The 15,073-nt window shown below is 43.8% G+C and overlaps 1 protein-coding gene across 5 annotated transcripts in view; it reads right to left on the bottom strand.

Annotated features, from left to right (window-relative positions):
* Window positions 1-4,604: 4,604 nt before the first annotated feature.
* Window positions 4,605-15,073, bottom strand: part of Eps8 (EGFR pathway substrate 8, signaling adaptor) — a 173,069-nt gene continuing 162,600 nt past the window's right edge. For all 5 annotated transcript variants that reach the window (XM_076568120.1, XM_076568121.1, XM_076568122.1 and 2 more), the window contains 3 exons: window positions 10,127-10,307; window positions 8,943-9,072; window positions 4,605-6,050 (listed from right to left, as the gene is read on the bottom strand). In XM_076568120.1, coding sequence (XP_076424235.1) covers window positions 5,937-6,050; window positions 8,943-9,072; window positions 10,127-10,307 — 425 coding nt within the window. In that variant the 3' untranslated portion in view covers window positions 4,605-5,936. The remainder of the gene's footprint in view (window positions 6,051-8,942; window positions 9,073-10,126; window positions 10,308-15,073) is intronic.

The following is a 15,073-nucleotide window of genomic DNA, read 5'->3' on the forward strand; positions in this document are numbered from 1 at the left end:
TCCAAACTGAGAGCCAAAACAAAGCCTGTCCTTCCTTAAGTTGTGTATTAGTTACTTTTCTGTTGCTTTGACACAACACGATGACCCAGACAACTACAGAAGAGTTTACTTTGGGAAGTCCATAAGGGCAGAGGAGGCAAGACAGCAAGCAGGTGGCTGGAACAGGAAACCAAAGGATCATACCTTCAGCCACATTCACTGAAAACCTGGACACAGACACACAGACATACTCTCAGGGGAGGGAGGGAGGGAGGGAGGGAGGGAAGGAGGGAGGGAGGGAAAGGGAGGGAGGGAGGGAGGAGGGAGGGGAAGGGAGAGGGAGGGAGGGAGGGAGGGAGGGAGGGAGGGAGAGGGAGGGAGGGAGGGGAGGAAGGGAAGGGAAGAAAGGAAGTGGGGTGAGGCCATGAACTCCCAAAGCCCAGCCCCTCATGACACACTTCCTCCAGCAAGGCCACACCTCCCCAAATGTGCACCCAGCTGGGGAACAAGCCTTCAAAGGTGTGAGCCTTGGCTGACTCAAAGGTGTGAGCCTTGGCTGACTCAAAGGTGTGAGCCTGTGGTTGACATTCTCATTCAAACCACAAGTTGTTTTTGTCAGGTATTTTGTTACATCAATATTGTTACATCAATGATTTTAAAAAAAAAGTAGCTAATATTCCACCAAACAATGCGCACAATCTACATGAAAATTCAGCTGTGGGGGCCTTGTGAGGAGAGAAACTAGCACTTGGAACTACCTGGGAAGCAAGGAGGAACCCCTGACATCAGCCTAGAGAAGGGCCCTCTGGGGCTGTTGGGAGGCCCAGCTCACTGGCTCACCTCCCAGTTGCAGTCTAAAGGCCTGGTACTTCAGTCTCTTCAGGAGGCATCTTGGCTCTTAGGAGTCTCTGACTCTGCTGCCCCTTGAACAGGTGGCGTATGAGACTTCTAAAGCACAGCAATCTATCCAGAAGTCCAGGCTCAAGGCCCAAATTCTCTCAGGGCCAGATGACAGCCAGACCATCTTCCAGTTAGGCAATGTGTAGTTCTTAGTAATTCACTGATTGCATAGTTCTTGGCAATTGCTTACTTTATCAGGATTTTACTAGCTTCTTCATCTTCCAAATCATTCACAAATGCTGAGAAAAACCTCAAACCTCAATTTTGCTATGAGAAGTTGTACTTCCCCTGGCTAAGCATGCCCCACTCCCTGATGAAGACATTCCATGACACAGAGCCTTGGGCTCTGGCTTGCCTCCTGCTCCCAACTCCCAGGAGACAGTGATGTGCAAATAGACTCTGAAAAAGAAGAGAAGGGTGTGGGAATCGAGATAAAGGGAAGAGAAAGGTGGGGGAGGAGGAGACACACTATAACTGAGTCTGGGGCCTGTGGAACGGGACCCTCCTCTAGACATCACCAACAGTGAGCACCGCCGAGGATCTCACGGTCTGCTTGCTTTACAACTGGAGGCTGAGGCTAGAGGCTCACAAGGTCAAGGTCTATCTGAACAACGTGGGGAGTTCATGGCTAGCCTGGGCAGCTTGGCTGAGAACCTGGCTCAATGAAAACACAAAGGGGACACAAACTCATGAATAAAAATCTTAAAAGAAAACAAACAGTATTACAACATCGTTCATGAGGAACATTGACTTTTTGCCTGTAGTTTCTCTCTCTGACTCTGGTGTGAGGAAAAGGGTGGCCTCATAGAATTAACCTAAGCAATGTTCCTTCTTTGGGTTTTTGAAGAGTTTTAGGATTTGTGTCTGTTTTTCAAATATGCCGATGGAGCCATCATTTCTAGGTAATTTCTTTGGGGCAATGCTTTTAATTATTGATTCAGACTCCTTACTATTTATCTTCAGAAATATATTGCATTTATTATATAATAAAACTCGGGGACAAATATAAAGATTAAAAACCTGAGATAATCACAACAACCGAGTCACATACCATCCAGTTCACTTCACAGCTCAAAAAGGCCCATGCAACCTCCTGGCCCTGCCTCTGCTTCCTCGGGGGCCTCCCTTTCTCCAGTCCGGTTAGGGAACTCTATAATCTATTCCAACTAGCTGCTCTTGAACCAGTGCCTGATTCCATTGGACATCAGGCCACAAGAGAGATAAGTTTCCCGTAACAGAAATCTGCATAGATTTCTCCCTCTCCGTTTTAGAATTATGAACCCACTCTGCAGTGTAATTGTTCTCTGCGTGGATTGCAACCCAGCTGCTTTCTACGCTCCCACCTCCCCAATCTTCTTTAAAGACAGTTTAACTGTGGTTCACAAGGTTGGAAAAGTAGAAGGCATATTGAGTGAGTTTAGTAGGGACGGAAAAGATAAAATTTTAAGTTGGAGGTTCAGAGATGAAGATTGTAATTCACACATGAAAAAATTACAATGGGAGCCAATAAAAGCCACAGAAGAGAAGGGTAGCACACTGAGAGAGAGAGAGCAACAGAAACTACCCAGAATGAAACCCAGGGAAAACGCTGCACTACAATTGAACAGAGCAGCAGCGAGCATGGGAAAACTTCAGAGGGCCCAGCACACGAAGCTGCAAACACCCAAGGAAGGGAAACAGAGGGACAGGAAGAAAAGATAATCATTGTCCAAACTTGCCCAAATACCATGACTATATTCCCACAATTCCAAGAATGTCAGTGAGTAACAAGACTACCACATGAGGTACACCAAAATTGGGAGCAAAACCAGTCAACAGCTCTTCAATGCTGCTCCAACAACTGATGCCAGTACCGCGAGGTGACTCCAATTTCTACTTCTCCTGCATTTTAAGAACCAAAACCCACACTCTCCTCTGTCCCACAAGATCCAGCATCAACAGGCCAGAAGCCCCTCTTCAATCTTTTCTCCTCTAAGACAGGTGTTCACCTTACAATGCTGTTCTTCAGAGGTTCAAATCCAAGCACCATGGGATATGCTTTCTTTTATTTATTTATTTATTTATTTATTTATTTATTTATTTATTTATTTATTTATTCATTCATTCATTCATTCATTCATTCATTCATTCACTTATTTATTTGAGACAGGGTTTCTCTGTGTAGTTTTGGTGCCCATCTTGGATCTTGCTCTGTAGCCCAGGCTGGCTTCAAACTCACAGCGATCCACCTGGCTCTGCCTCCCGAGTACTGGGATTAAAGGCGTGCGCTACCACCACCTGGGTGGAATGTGCTTTCTATGCCTCTGAGGACAGATGAATACAGCTCTACCCTTTGAATCCTCCCCTGAGGTGTGGGATCTGCCTATCACCCCCTCTGTAGAGTCTCAGGGCTCTCTCTTCCCCCTCCTAATCAATAATTCACTCCCCTGCATATTTTCAGGTAACAGGGAAGGATAATTCTACTGTGTTGGAAAAACTCATATGCTTTCTATTACTTATATGTAATTTCAAATACATACAGAAAAGCAAGCCAAGAGTCTACGTGTGCAGAAGCTGGAGATAGACAGCTCTTCAGCCTACCCTTTTGTGATTTAGGGCTTTACCATGTGATAGTTGGACAGATTCTCTCCAAGAAATGAGAGGATTCAGAGATGGGGAGGGGATCATGAACTTGCCTTGGTTTACTTCCCATCCCATCCCCATCACTGGGTCTCCACTCTGCAAGTGGTATATGACTGCTGGCGGCCGCGGTGGCGGCAGCACCATCATCATCACCATCATCACCATCATCACCATCATCAACAGCACCATCATCACCATCAGCAGCAGCAGCAGCAGCAGCAGCAGCAGCAGCAGCAGCACCATCAACAACAGCAGCAGCACCAGCAGCAACAGGCACGCACCTTCACTTCCCTTTTCCTGACCTCATGGCAGCAGCCTCCTGAGAAGCCGAGCACCAGCTGAGCGGCATGCTCTCTTGAGGTCTACTCTCAAGGACACTGTGAACCTTTCCATTGACTCATGGTTTCTGAAACCAGATCATCACTGGGACTATGCTGCTTGCTCTTTCTTCAAAATTTTCAGTGACCAAACTCCTTAGACATCTGAACACAAGTTCTGAGAGGACTCTGCCTTCTAAATGTCCCCACTCTCCAGTGTCCTTTATTCCTGAGCCACGGAATCCTGTGATCATGGCTTCTCTCCTCCATTCCCTTTGTATCATAACATACAGATATGAACCACAGCAATTCTTTTGCTGTTGGATCTGCTACTTTCCAAATGGGTTATTCTAATATTTTGATTTTGATTTTGCTTTCCAGAGATTTTTTTTCCCCAATGAAGTCAGGGTTTAGGGAACATAAGAGATCTAAACTAATTCTCCTTTGTCATCTCACATCTGCTCGGGATAATGGGGAGACAGAGATGGACGATGGAGGCTGCTGGTCCCTTCGACACCTCTGCAAACTTGGCCCCTAAGAAGTTGCTCGATGTTACTGCAGATTTCGGGACACAAATTCGCTTGGGACAGTGATCAAATATGAATACAGTGGGTATGAGTTTTCATTCTTGTTAGCAACTATGACTTGATTATAGAAGGCATAGATGATAACACGAGGGAGGCCATTTTCTATGCAGACACACACTGAAGACTTCTCTCTGGTTATGTGGACCTCTGCTCCCAGTCTGTTAATCCAAACGCCCAGCCCAAAAAGCAAACATCTTCATGTTGATGAGATAGAAGCTATTTATTAATATACAGCAAATACTGTTTATTGCAGACTCTTTCCAGCTGACTCAAGTGAAAAAGGCACTATGAAAAATTAATGAGTCTAGATATTCTCTCTAAATGGATTTATGTTAAAATATACAACATTCTTACATAACATCTTCTTTATATATGTGAAATAATATTACATTTAATGACAAAATTGTGTTTCCAAAAATAACATTTGTTGAAGGTTAGCTATTTTTCTTCTCTCTATCTAGATTCTTTCATGGGGTTAAAGTACATGTAAATTAAGTGTCCCTTGTTACACAGATAAAACACATAAAATGGCCCAATATCCTTTTACTACTTATATCAATATTTATAACTGAGCCCTTCATTAAGCAAAATACTGTCATAAACACCAAGGTGGGCTACTTGGTTTGACTGACTGCGTGTAAGTGACCCGACTTGTGCTTCCTCATATGTACTTACACAGTATACACAATAAGCAGAATATAAACTAAATCACAGCGTAATCTATGCAAGATTTTGCGACTGACAGAGCTTCGAGGAACAAAACATCTTGAGAAGGTACTAGAGTCTCCTATTTGCATGGTCAAGGTCTGGCTACATTGTACAATTCATTCAAATGTGATTTTTTTTAAGCTGTTGGCATTAAGAACTTTAAATAAACATAAATACACTGTCATTAGGTACATCAGAGGAGAGGTCTAAAGTGAGCAGAGGGTAGTGTCGCTGAGCCTCCTCCCTGGATGACAGGCATCTCAGTCACAGAAAGCTGAGCCGGCAGACTTAGTCATCAATGGCCATAGCTTTTCCTTGTTGCAATGAATACATTTTCCATTGTCAAAACAACCCAACACAGATCACCAAAGGAGGCTGAGATAATTAATGGAGCAAAGGGAAGTGCGCCTTAGGAAAGTGGAAAAAAATGTTTCCCAAGGTCAAATCAGTCTAATATTTTTCTTTTTAATTAACTGTAAAATTATTTTAATTACATGTTATTTGTTTATTTACGAATGGTGGTCAGAAGACAACTTGGAAAAGCTAGCTTTCTCCTTCTACCACGTAGGTCCAGGGACTTGAACTCAGGTCATTGGGCTTGGCAGCAAGTACCTTGACTTGCTGAACAAGATCACCTGCCCACTTCTCAGTTTTTAGTCAAAACAACAGTCAAAGAAGCAGCGCGGCCTCTGCTCACTCAGGCATCCACTGTTTCCCTTCATGGCGATAATTTACATACACCAGGACAATGGATTTGACATTCCCTCAAGGCTTCTTAAACAAAGCTTGTCCAACAATGCCAAGAATCATGGAGCTCAACAGATCAGTGGCTGCTTCCTTCATCAAAAGACTCCACCCCCGAGTCGCTGGCGGCAGCGCTGATCTTCTCCTGACGTCGACGCATGATTTCCTGTAACTCAGAGCTTCCGTTACTGTCCTGAAAAAGAAACATGGAGCAGACAGCATAGTTACCACCTTGTGTGCTGTGGCTGTACCCATCAAATCAAAGGGCTCAGGGGCATAGTCCACTGCGGGGTGGGGCCGGGGGGGGGGGGGGCGGGGAGACGGGATGGGATGGGACTATTTTTTCAAGAAAGCAGGAGCCTCCTCTACCTGTCAATGAAGTTTCTAGACTTAAGTAGCACATCATATGAATAACTAACTCTCTTAAGACAAGTCACTCACCATCACTGACCGTGCCTCTCAATTTAACATAAAAACAGACCAATAATGCATGCAGAATGTTTTAGACTTGCCAATAGAAAGAGGTTCTATGTATAAGGAGTCAGTTACCAAGGAATACTTTGTATGCATGTATGTGTTTATATATGTGTGACATGTGTGTTCAGGTACACATGTATAAGTGCACACATGCACAATCTGCCCTGAAACTCATAGAGGCCCTTCTGCCTCTGCATGAGTACTGGGAATAAAGGGGTTCCCCCACATCTGGGATTAAAGGGTTGCCTCACCACACCTGGGATTAAAGGGATGCCCCACCACACCTGTGATTAAAGGGTTGTTTCACCACACCTGGGATTAAAGGGGTGCCCCACCACACCTGGGATTAAAGGGGTGCCCCACCACACCTGGCTCCACCTTAGTTTGAGATAGAATCTCAGACTCCACCTGAGGCTCACTAGTTGGCTGGCCTGGTCAGCCCCAGAAATCCTCCTGTCTCTGCCTCCCTGGTGCTCATGGAGCCACATCTACCTTTGACTTGGGCACTCGGGATCTGAACTAGGGTCTGTATGATTACAACAAGCACTTGATCAACTGAACCATTTTTCACACCTTCCAAAGAACTGTCAGTCAAACAAGGCACTCATTTCCCTTTAGAGATTTTAAAGGGCGTCTTCAGAACACACGGTTCCCCTTCAAACAACTCTGCCCCTCTGATCCTGCCAGCTTTCCTCACCTCCCAGCTCTCCCTACAATGCCCAGGTACTGTCTCCTCCTTTCCTCTGATGACTGAAGGCTTGGGTAACAAGTGGGGGGTGGCGTGGTGAGAAACTATGTGAAGAAGTGGATCTGAGAAAACGGTGAGGAGGAAGGTGGCCACGGAGCACAAGGAAGCCCAGCATCAGTTTTGCCACAGTCAACTCCCAGAGGGCTCGGGAGCAGGAAGCAGGCAGGGAGGTAAAGACAGTAACAGGGCGCCCCGGAAGGAAGGGATCTGGAAACTCTGGGATACAGGATTTTCTAACATACCCTTGAGAAGTAATTTATACATTCTTAACAAGATTGGTAAGCATAATGATAATAAAACTGCTTTGGGGAAGACATAATTCTTATTCATACCCTACATATGAAAAGCAATCATCAAACTCGAATATAAAACCTTCCAGATCAATGTTGTAGAAGAGAATTCTCACGGTAATGGAATTTTGCTTGATGGAGAATGGTTATAGGATTATACACATGAAGCTATTTTATCCTGAGTTATTTAACTGTTCAATTTACATAATATACCTGGTAGGGAAAATTAGCTATCAGCTTCATGTTGAATCCTATGTCCTTTTATTTGAGGCCACCTATAATTTTCACAAAACTATTAACTCTTACAGAACCAACTTTGAAGAGGATAGCTTGAACACCTCCAGCTGAACAGATGTTCATTTACTCTGTAGCTGCTATGCAGACAGCCAAGACTAAATACTTCACGTAGCTGGCTATTTTCCTTTGTTTTAGATTTATTTTATTTAATATGCATGTGTGTGTGTGTGTGTGTGTGTGTGTGTATGTGTGTGTGTGTGTATGAGAGAGAGAGAGAGAGAGAGAGAGAGAGAGAGAGAGAGAGAGAGAGAGAGAGAGAGAGAGAGAGAGAATTATATATGCATGTGGAACGTTCACACTCAGGTTTGCCTGTGTACATTCAGAGTCCAGAAGAAGTGGCAGATCCCTCAGAACTTGAGTCAGAAGTATTTGTGGGTTTGTGGGATGTCTGGCTGGTTAAATAGGTGCTGGGATTTGAACTCTGGTTGTCATGATTACACCATCCTAGCTGCTAAGCTGTCTCCCCATCCCACAGCTACACATTTTTAATGGCCTTCCTTAGAATTCCTGATGATTCTGTAGATGGATAACTAGGCTTAGGAAATGTACCCAGGACTTTGGTTTGTTGGAGAAAGGATCTCGGGTAGTTGGACAGTCCTCGAACTCACTTTATAGCTGAGGCTGGTCTTGAAGTAAGCTATTTGCCTCCCCCTATAAGGGCTGGCTTATAGATGTGCCACCACCATGTATATTTATTTTTACGTACATTTCTATGTGTGTGGGCATATGCACATAGGTGGCCCTCGAGGCAAGGAAACAGTGTTTAACGCCTGAAGCTGCTGTTACAAATGGTTATGTGTGACCTTCTGTGGGTGCTGGGAACAGAACTCAGGTTCTCCATAAAAGCAGGGCATGTTCTTAATGGCCTGGCCATCTCTCTAGCACCCCACAACTAGGGTTTTATTTATTTATTATACTGACATTTCCAAAATAAATAAAAATTTAAAGAAACAGTCCTAGCCTCTCAGACAGTTACTCAACTCAGGTATGAATTTATTTTCTCTTAGCAAAACTGAAGTTTTTATAGGAGCTTATGCAATAAAAAGAGAACATTGTGCTTTTGTTAAAACGCTCAGCAATGAATCTCTAGTTGTACTGAAAGACAACCTTTGTGAAAACAGTTGCTGACAATATCTAGTGGCAGGGAAAACAGCCACATTTAATTCGCCTCTTCGGTGAGGGGAAATTGACCAACATGGACAAGAACACTGGTCCCAGAGCTGCTGGGCAGGCCTAGGTCCCTAACAGACACCCGCTCTGTCCACAGTCTCACCTCCAAAGCAGCCTTCTGCACAGTGATTTGGCTGAAGACTCTGGCACCTTCAGGGCAGACGGACCTCAGTTCATCCTTATTGAGAGAAAAGAGCTGTGCTCCGTTCAGCACCCCAAGGCTATTGACAGTCCTGAAATAAAGAGCAGAAGGAAAGACATTACCAGACTGTTGTGAATGTCAGCAAAGGAAAAGCTGCTGCTGCTTCTCTCTCCTTCTTCAAGCTTTTGGTTGTGAGCCTTGCTTTAGCAATTAGACCATCTCTCCAGTTCATCCAACCCCCCTCTCTCATATCTATCATTTATCTATCCATGTTTTTTTAGTGTTCACTTGATTTCACCTCTGAGACAGGGTCTCATGTAGCCCAGGCTGGTTTAGAACTCCCTATGTAGCTCAGGCTGACCTTGAACTGCAGATCCTCCATCCCTACCTCCCAAGTGCTGGGATGACAGGCTTAGGCCATTATTGTGTAGTCCATATCCTTAAACAGCACTATAGTGCTGAGACAAAGGAATGCCAAGAGATGTTCATGGCCATGACCCAGAGGTTCCTTGCGCATAGAATGGTTAGGGTTTCGAATCATCGACTCGCTCGGGTTTCTGTTTCCTGTCCCTAAGAACAACAGATAGTTTTCCTGTAACATGGCAGCTGACTAACAACTGCACTTTGTTGTCAATTATGCCAAGTGAGTGAGTTTCTAAATTAAGAGTCCTCAGCCACCTACCGTTCAAACATTTCATGGTACAGCATATACACAAAACATCTACAGACTTTTAGATTAGAGGTACATAAAGCAGTAAAGATGCCTCTGATTTACAGCCTTTAGACTGTCTATCCTGCAGCAAGAAGTCTTATGTCACACACCCTACATGGTATGGTCCTGCTAAGACCATCGTCTTATTCCACATAACTGATGAGAAAGAATAAAATGCCAGCAGTCCTCACGGCTGGTAACAACTGTTCAAGAAACTAGTGAAGGATACAAACTACCGTCTAGAAGACAGACTAGGATTAGGCATTTCTGTTTTCCCCAATTCTGCCCTTTTCTTCTTTGCTTTTAAACAGTTAGCCACTGTTTCCTGAATACGGGACAAAGAATGCCACCTGGGCTCTGACAACTTTTAAGCGTCACGGGTGGCACAGAAGTGACCCAGCTGAGAAGAAGGTTTGTGACCCAGGGCACTCACACAGGGTTGAATCCTTTCGACTGCAGCCACGTCTTTACTTCCTCTGGTGTGGAGTCGTAAGTGATATTGACCACCGGAACATTCTGCCGTGGCACGTGGAACTTCCTCTGTGCAGCGCTGCGCCCGATGGTGAGCCTCTGGAAGAGTTCATCCTGTACCTCTTCCATCTGAGACTTCCTTCCTGAACACCGAAAGGGAGCACATGTGTTCAAAGATCTCCACCATGATGTCCCCTCTAGACCTCATCCCTGATCATCCCCAGCCCCCTGAGGGATTTGCAATCCAGGGTTCCTGCCATGCACCCTCACTTATACCTGACCTGGTATAAGCTGCATGATGAATTATTAGAGTGACTCTCTGGCCCTTCTCTTTGCTCGGTAGTTTCCACAGGCTGTGCCTGTGCCTGCTCAGCTGTGTGAGAGACAGCAGTTGAACACCTCATGTTCAATTAATGATCAGGATCCCCGCTAGGTTGTCCATGTCCCTGATGATCATTCTACACTGCTTTAAACCAGTGAGATCTCATGTGGGAACCTGTCTAGACATACTTCTGGTGGTCAAAGATGGGCGTGGTCAAGGGAAAAGGCTGCTGCTGTGCTGTGGATATCGCTCTGTATAAATAAACACTCATTGGCCAGTAGCCAAACAGGAAGTATAGGCGGGACTAACAGAGAGGAGAATTGAGGGAACAGGAAGGCAGAGAGGGAGACTGGCTGGAGCTGCTGCCAGGACAAGGGAGATGTAAGGCACCGATAAGCCACGAGCCACGTGACAAAGTATAAATTAATAGAAATGGGCTGAATATAAGAGTAAGAGCTAGACAATGATAGGCCTGAGCTAATGGCCAAGCAGTTTAAATAATGTAAGAGTCTGTGTGTTTATTTTATAAGTGGGCTCTGGGGCTGGTGGGATTTAACAGGAGCTGGAGAGAAATTCTCCAGCTACAAATGGCGCCCAACGTGTTGGCAAGAGTTTCCACCTGAGTAAAAAGATACTAAAACGGAGCTAAAAACAGTTCCTAGTTGTCTCTTTCAAGTTAGCGGCAGCCTGCGTGTTTGACCTACTATCTACTATGGCGGGTTCCTGATGTGCACGCTCGACCTGCCGTATGGCGGGAATGAGGCCTCTGCAAGTGGCACACAAGATGCCTGATGAATTTAGCCTTTGCTTGTACAAAACAAAAAGAGGTTTCTGGGCTACACGTTGCTTTGATAAAAGCATAGACCCACTATTTCTGAGAGTTAAGGGCTCCCAGAGCTGGCGAAAAACGTACCACCACCATGTTGGGAAGCTGAAGTGGGCAGAGCCAGCAGCCACAGCGCCATTTCAGTCTTAGAATGCTACAGTTTAAAGCAATAGATTCACAATAAGACTGATTCAGATGGAATAGTTTACAATGTATGTAAAAATTATGTAGGCTTGAAAGAGAGAGAAAAGGAATATATACAGTTATATAAACACATAGATAATTTTTAAAAATAAAGTGTTTAAAGAGACAGTAAAATTAATATAAAAAATAAGCTATGTAAAGATGGCTATCACACAGAGAATCTGTATTATGTTCTCTTTGATATTCATAACTGAAGAAAAACATTTGATTGCAAAAGCTGTTGAGTTATGCCAAAATATAAATTTTAAAGGTAACTTGACTTCAAAATTTGGATATAAGGATATGTTGCTTTGGAAAAGAGGCTCTGCTTTTGTTTCCACAGAAAGCCAGAGGCTATGGATTTGTTCCAGATTAAGATACATCAGGTTTGACCAGTCAAGAACCCCTGAAAGGTCTCCAATGACACCATGGCCCAGATGATCTAACATCCAGAATGGTTTCAAGGCAACTGGCTCAGACAATACAGCCTCACGGACTACCCCATAAGCCTAAAATTTTCTTTGTGTCCCCATAAGATACAGCGACCCCTCCAGCAGGAAGTAGTAAGAGATGCTACGCCCAAATTCCCAAATATACCAAGCTGGCTTTGGAGATGGAATTGGCTCATTCCTTCTCTAAACTCAGGCATATTGCTAAAAGAAAAGGTTAAGAGATTCTTATGTCCCAAATCAGAAGAGCCCTCTGGTGTAGGACAGAGAAAAACCAATATTTTTATTTAAATCAGGTTGATTATAAATGCGATCTCTTTCTAAAAAAGAAGGGGATATGCTATAGATGTATAGGATATAGAGATGATAGGATAAAAGGGTAGATTAATGAACCTACTTTTAAAGAGCAACAACTTGTTTAAAATGTTTTACATTGGTATAGATTTTAGTTTATTGATATAAACTTAAAGTTAATTTTGTTATACTGTGTGTATATTTCTACTCTTGTTTAAGGTGTTATGTTTGTACAGCTCATTTAAAATTGTAATGGATAATTAAAAAATAGATTAGTAATTAGTCATCTATGATAATCATACTTGTAGCCATGTTAGTTAAGTCTTCTAGGTATACATAGATATATTTCAGATAGATAGGTAATCTTCAAATACTTCAAAGACCTACAGAATATAACATTTAAAATATTTTAAAAATTTAGACTTTCTGGACAGTGAGACATGTCTGCTCCTGGCAGCACCGATTTACTTCAGAGAGGAGAATGGGCATCGAAGACACTCCATATGGCGTTTATCTTCACCTTGACAAAAATAGCCATTTCGGCAAGAAACTGTTCTTGCCTGTACTGCTTGATCAACTGGACATGCAGGACCCATGGAAGGATGACCACTAAACTTTACTTGGCAAAATGGTCCTTCAGGTTCCTGCTTCGCAGAGGAAACTGCCAGATATTCTACATGACACAGAGAAAAGTGACTAAGAGACTCGAGGCCTGTGGGCTGAAGACAGATGCCCCAACTTCAGAAGAAAATTTTGGATAACTGTCCAGGCTGCCAGCTGTCTCTGTCTACCTGCAAGACTCCCGGAAGTTGCTTGCATCCTTCTCCCATTTCTCAGGTAATATTACATCCTTCTGAGGTCTTTGATGTAGTTGAAGCTAGATAGTTACAATTTTCCTTAGTTATGATAAAAGATAAGTTAGATATAAAACCTTAGACTCACAAATATGATAGATAGGATATCTTCTTTAATTTTGCCAAATAGACTAGTTATTATAAATAGACTAGATATTATAACTGTAATTCTTGCTTGATAATTGTTTTGTTATGTGTAATTTTACTATGTTAAAGTTAAAACCTTCCTTTTTGAAAAAGAAGAAAAGGGGAAGTGCTGTGGATATTGCTCTATATAAATAAACACTGATTAGCCAGTAGCCAGACAGGAAGTATAGGCGGGACTAACAGAGAGGAGAATTGAGGGAACAGGAAGACAGAGGGGGAGACTGGCTGGAGCCACTGCCAGGACAAGGGAGATGTGAGGCACCGGTAAGCCACGAGCCACGTGGCAAAGTATAGATTAATAGAAATGGGCTAAATATAAGAGTAAGAGCTAGACAATGATAGGCCTGAGCTAATGGCCAAGCAGTTTAAGTAACGTAAGAGTCTGTGTGTTTATTTTATAAGCGGGCTCCGGGACTGGCGGGACTCCAGCTACACTGCTGTAATGCAGCAGGTAGACACTTGCAACACAAGAAGCATCATACTGTGCCATGAAAGCCTCCCGTAACAGACTGAGACCGTATATAATCATCTCTCCTCAGGCAACTATTTAACATCCATGGCGTATTCTGCAGACCTCCAACCTATTTTGATCCTCACTCTAATGATCTCACTTCCTAACTCTGGAATAAAATAAAGTACATAAAAGAGAGCCTCCAAAATTGCACAGTGAGTTCCACAGCAGCCTGGTCTGCACAGTGGGACCCTGACTCAAAAGTAAGTAAATAACAATCTGCATAGGTTTCTCCAGTGGTTCTTCCTGTCAGTATTTGCTCTCATAGGCTGGTTTTTTCCCTATCATACTGGTGAGCCACGCCCCTCCTCAGCCTGCACGCCTAAGGCCAGCCCCTCTGAGTGCCCTAGACCCTGGGTTCAAGGCCTATTCTAACCCTTTGATGTAACTTCTCTCCTACTTATCCTGTGTTTTATCCATTTCCTCCCTCTTTCCTGATTCATTTCCTCCACATACAGATACACTCCTCTTTTAGTCATTTCTCTCTCTTTTAAATCATGTTTCACTCCCAGCTGCTCCCCACTTCTCTGCTCCCTTGGAAGCGGAAGTCCCCGAGAATGGGCTTCACCTAATCCTGCTCTTCTCTTATTTTTTAGGGTCACTGCTTCTGTCTCTCTCTCTCCACTGTCCTTGAACTCCAGGGGCCAATTCCTTCCCAGCTGCCACCTCCTTTCTCCCAGTGCCCACGTCAAGTGGTTCTGCCTCCATGCGCTTCCTTCCAGGGGCCTTTGAATATAAAGGCAGGAGATAATATCTCAATGTATCAAAAATGCACGTGTGCCTTTAGGTATACTGTTATCTGTTATTGTTTTGAAGATCAGAACTGATATTATAATCCCATTAACTAATTAACTTGGCAAGTGTCAATGACCGAACAGCTGAGGGAGCTTTTGATGTCATTCTTAGAAAGTGTTTGGTGTCTCTGGAAAGCCAACTGTGAAATAATTAGTGTTAATAAAGTCTAATTTGTACTAGGGCCTCAAGTATGTAAGAAATGCTATTTTTAATTAGTTTATTCTTTGACAGTTTCCTACATGTATACAACATATTCTGCTCACGTTCCTCCCTCCATCCTTGCTTATCCTCATCGTCCCTACCCCCCACTCCTGCAGCCATTTTACCTCAGGTCTTCTGATTTTGTTTTGTTTTGCTTTGCGACCCACAGGGTTTACCTAGCACCACTCACATGGGCTTGAGGGTGAAGCCAGAGGAGCATTGGTAACTCAGCAATGGTTGCGGCTGTAAAGACAATGACTGCATTCCCCCTCAGCAGCCATCTGCTGCCACAGCCCCTCGGAGAGAGGGCCCCTTCCCCATCTAGGG

This window comes from Peromyscus maniculatus, chromosome 3, assembly GCF_049852395.1.
Source record: "Peromyscus maniculatus bairdii isolate BWxNUB_F1_BW_parent chromosome 3, HU_Pman_BW_mat_3.1, whole genome shotgun sequence".
Classification (NCBI taxonomy): Eukaryota; Metazoa; Chordata; class Mammalia; order Rodentia; family Cricetidae; genus Peromyscus; species Peromyscus maniculatus.